The sequence below is a fragment of the Arachis hypogaea genome, chromosome 14 (assembly GCF_003086295.3).
Source record: "Arachis hypogaea cultivar Tifrunner chromosome 14, arahy.Tifrunner.gnm2.J5K5, whole genome shotgun sequence".
In the NCBI taxonomy this organism is placed as follows: domain Eukaryota; kingdom Viridiplantae; phylum Streptophyta; class Magnoliopsida; order Fabales; family Fabaceae; genus Arachis; species Arachis hypogaea.
In genome coordinates, this window is record NC_092049.1 from 131,070,675 (window position 1) to 131,075,573 (window position 4,899).

Genomic DNA, 4,899 nt, shown 5'->3' on the forward strand with positions numbered 1-4,899 from the left:
TCATCTAAATAGGTGCGATCCAGTGCCGCAACGGCGTGGCACCCGTGTCCGGAAACTCCTCCGTATAAGTGGCTCCTCATCCTCAATAGACTCGTCGCTGTCATCCGGAACTGGCTGTATCGGGCTCACACGCGCAGAATGCACGGGTCTGGATGATGACGGGCCGGCAACTGAATGTGACCCAACAGTCTGGACCGATGCTGGGGTCCCACCCATGGCAAAAGGATGCGGGGGAGCTACCGTGGCAGGCTCGTTCAGATCCACATCCAGGGGTGGCTGTGTCCCTGTCGTCTGAACCCGTCCGGCTGCTGCCTCATCCTCCTGCATGATGGTCCGGATATCGTCAAGGAAATGCGGTCCACCAAACTCGGCCACAATGCCATCACTAGCAAGCAAGTCTCCAAACATCGAGCTCGGACTCACCCATGGAGTACTCTCCTGGAGGGTATGATCATCACCGGGAACACCTACGAAGTAATCTCCAAGACCTCCACCACCAAGCCCAGCATCAGTGTGAGTCGTCGGATCTCCCATACCAGATCCACGCGACCCACCCTCATGTCCGCCCCGATGGGCCCTATCAACCCCCGCAACATCACCTCCCATAGGCATCTGGGCACCCTCTCTAGCAGCACCCACTCTCCTCCTGCCTCCACGACCACGAACTCTCCCGCCACCCCTAACTGGGGGTTCGACGTCATCCATAGCAAGATCCGCCCCGATCCACTCCCGCTGGCTACGACGTGTCCCAACTCGAGCTCTCCGCTCAATACGACGTCTGTCGGGAACGTCCTCGACCCGGTCCATATCTGGAAGTCGACCTGCACCCCTCTGCGTAGCCTCATCTGGAATAGGAATACCTCTCGGATCCCCCAATAACATCTCCGGCGACAGAAACCTCTTTCCGTGCTGATACCACCATGTCAAGAAATCGTGTGACGGACCGGGGTCGGGGACGATGTCAAACTGTAGAATGTGCTCCGCACGCTCCTGCCAGTGAACGTGCCAGTCAGCGTACTGTGCCGGGAACCAACGGTCACCTCCTCTCCCATCCTTCGACATCAAGAAGTCGATGTTCAAGGCGGGAGACGGTATGGGCTGAACGCCGCCAAACTGAGGTAAAACTCTATCAACCTGATGCCACTCCACAACCGCAAAGTAAATCAGGGACGTCCTGCACCGCCATAACATCGTATGCCGAGGCTCCAAGACCTCCGGATGTACAACCTGGATGACGTCTAGTGCGCTATAGGGCATCCATATGAACTGGAAAAATAAAAATTAAAAGGGTTGGACAATATAAACTGAAACAATGACTTGAAATACACATGTTCTGCGTACTTACCTGCCGAGGCTGTAACAAGTCGATCTTCAGGCGAGCCATCTGTACCCGAGGTCCCTTGTTGCTAATCCCAGGATTGTAACCAGACCATCTGCGTACGAGAAACATTAAAATTGGTTTCATAATCGAAAATAAATACGAGAAGAATATATAATACAAAACAACAACGGTACCTCGAGGCAAGGGGCCAGCTAATCTCATCATACCCAGATGGTCTAAGAGTGGGAAACCTCCAGAATATCCAAGACTGTAGTAACTGTAAAGGGCCAGCTAACTTCACCACATGTCTGTTGGCGACTCGGCACATGCACCTGTACAACCATGCAAGTGCCGCCGACCCCCAACTGTAGCGACCCATCTCCTCAAGCCGAGCAACATAAGGTAGCCATCTGATGTGTATACGATTGCCGGACTTGTCGGCAAAGAGCTGCGTGCCCAATAACATCATGATATAGGCCCGGACAAAGCGCCTAACTGTCTCCTCATCAGCCCCGTCTGGACACTCTGCAAATGTCTCCTGAAACCAGGTGCAGTTGACTGCGAATTTCTGCACCTGGTTTTCGGGAGGTAAAACACCGAGCAACTCATGGAACCACTGCCAAGCAGGTCTCCCACCCTCAATATAAAGGTGGAAGTCTGTCAGGCAACCACTAACGTAATCTCCGTCCACTGGCAACCCCAGCTGGTATGCGACGTCCTGAAGAGTGATGGTGCACTCTCCGAAAGGCATGTGGAAGGTGTGCGTCTCAGGCCGCCACCTCTCGACGAATGCGCTGACTAGGGGCTCATCTAGTCGGAACCATCTGTCATTCAGTCTCGCAAGATGGTACAATCCGGCCATCTGCAGGTACGGAACGTACCTCTCATCAAGACGCATCCCCTGCTGCCGCCTAACGCTGGATATGCAACGACGAGGCTGGCCAGTACATAAACCGCATAATTAGAAGAGATGCACAACCCACTAACATAAACAATATGTTTCATAAGGAACCAGAAAATAAAACGTCATGTGTAAAAGATAAATGAAACAAACGACCAACATTTTATACAGAAACCGCTCACTCAAACCTAGTGCAAATACCATTAACAAAAACAGATGCATGATCACATTTATCATAAACCACTACCATTAACCACTAAACCGCTAAACCGCTTAGTTAAACCGCTAACACTAAAATAAACCGCTATAAAAAACCATTAACAAAACCCACTACCATACACCACCAACTCAGACCACCCCCTAAACCGCTAACCATCACAAAAACCACTATCCAAAACAATTTGCACAAACCCCTTAAGAAAACCAATTTCAAATACCACTAACAAAAACCACTGGCCTAAACCGCTTGCTTAAACCGCTAACACTAAAATAAACCGCTATAAAAAACCATTAAAAAAACCCACTACCATACACCACCAACTCAAAAAACCCCCTAAACCGCTAACCATCACTAAAACCACTATCCAAAACAATTAGCACAAACCGCTTAAAAAAACCAACTTCAAATACCACTAACAAAACCCAATAGCCTAAACCGCTTGCTTAAACCGCTAACACTAAAATAAACCGCTATAAAAAACCATTAACAATAAACCACTAGCCTGCACCACTCTCCTAAACCACTATCCTAAACCACTAACAGTAACATAAACCATTATCAAAAACCATTAACAAATACCGTTATCATAAAACGCTAAACCATAAACCACTAACCTCGTCGTTGATGACACCGGCGATGTGCGCAACTCCATCCAAACGATAAAGCCTTCCCGGATCGTCCCCCATCGACAAAAAAAGGCGATCTCCTCTTACTCGTACGAAAGGTTGGTCGTTTTCTCTGGGATTTGGTGGGGTTAGAGAAAGACAAACTGATTCGAATGAACTTGGTTCGAACTCCTTTTATAGCCGAAACAGTTGTAATTCGAATCAACTTGATTCGAATTACTATGGAAATCTGTTTTAACCCTAATTCGAATCAACTTGATTCGAACCTCTCTATCATAAACTTCTCCTAGTAATTCGAGTTAACTAAGTTCGAAATAGGTTATGTAAATTCGAAACGTATTGATTCGAATTACATGATTTTTTGGATAACTATAATTCGAATCATATTGATTCGAATTACGTTCATTTGTTGCATGGAGATAATTCGAATTATATCAATTCGAATTACTTGAGAGTATAATTCGAATCTTATTGATTCGAATTATATAATAATTCGTCCTGGTTGATTCAGGTTTGAATTTCTGGTTTGGCTGATTTCGGTAATTTTGATCTCTCCTTGGTATATATGGGTTTTTTGCCCCAATATTAAAATATATCATTTTTATTTCCATAAAAAAAAGAGCCGTTAAATGTACCATCCCAACAAAGCTTTTTCCATCTTTAGTTGTTTTATGATTAAGATATGGAGTGTATAAGTATTTTACGTATTAGCAGCAAAAATTGGACCATCCGATTTTTGAGAACACAAATCGGACCCTCCAATTTGTGTCTAAAAAATAAAAAAAATTGGAGTACACAAAATTTTACTATTAGAATAAACGAGTAATTTTATCTTATATAATAAATGAGTAATTGTAAATATTATGTGCATAAAATTATAAATATTAAATTAAATTAAATAATTGTATATTATTATCTATTTAATATTATTGAATGTACATATATATAAAAAGTGCTGAAATGAAATAGTAAGTACATTAATGCACAATAAAAATAAATAAATACATGATAGATTGAAGTATGAACTTTAAAAAAGTTTTGCACATTTTTCTAATTATATATTATAATGTCACTAAAAATATAACGTATATAAAATACCTATATCTAATTAAATATTAATATATAATAAACTAATAATTAAATTCAACTCAGAGAAAAATAAGTAAAGTTAGGGTTTATGATTTGTAACAGATAAAGACATGTTTTATTAGAATTTAGTGGATGTAGAAATGGGAATAGAATGGGCTGGTGATGGTTTTGAAGAGGAGCTATCTTTGTGTTTGAATGACATCCACAAAGGCCCACTATTGAAAAAATGAGAAGCATGGCAAAGGATGAGTGCTATTGTAACACAAAATGTTAATTATATGTCACGCTCTTAATATTTGCGGCTATGACACATTTCTAGAACACAAAAAGCAAAGGCCCTACCATTACGTACTAAGAGAGAACAATTCCATTATATACAATATATACTAAGTGGTATTCCAATAGGAATAATTTATAGAAAAATAATAAAAAATTCTAACTTATCCTTCTATCTATTTTTTTTTAATTTTTAAATTATATACATATACTTATTTAAGAACTAAAAAATAATTAAAAAAATGAATTAGAACTCCCACTTAAAATTCTAGTTTATATGATAATGCATACCCACAAAATTTACTGAAGTTAATAATTTCTTTTTAAACAGACGAAGTATCTTACTTTTGAGTTTTGAGTATATTAACTAATTTTAAGAGAGGATTAATCGCTTTTGTTGAACTACACTCTTTGGTTTTAATCACTTTTAATAAGTTAAAAGTAACATTATTAAATATAGTCGCTA

At 41.4% G+C, this 4,899-nt stretch overlaps 1 protein-coding gene across 1 annotated transcript; it reads right to left on the minus strand.

Annotated features, from left to right (window-relative positions):
• On the minus strand, positions 1-3,128 carry LOC112743223 (protein MAIN-LIKE 1-like). Its single transcript, XM_029292523.1, has 4 exons — positions 3,057-3,128; positions 1,516-2,258; positions 1,346-1,433; positions 1-1,266 (listed from the first exon to the last, which is right to left on the minus strand). The coding sequence occupies exons 1-4, from the start codon at positions 3,126-3,128 to the stop codon at positions 1-3; spliced, it is 2,169 nt and encodes a 722-aa protein (XP_029148356.1).
• Between the last annotated feature and the right edge of the window lie 1,771 nt (positions 3,129-4,899).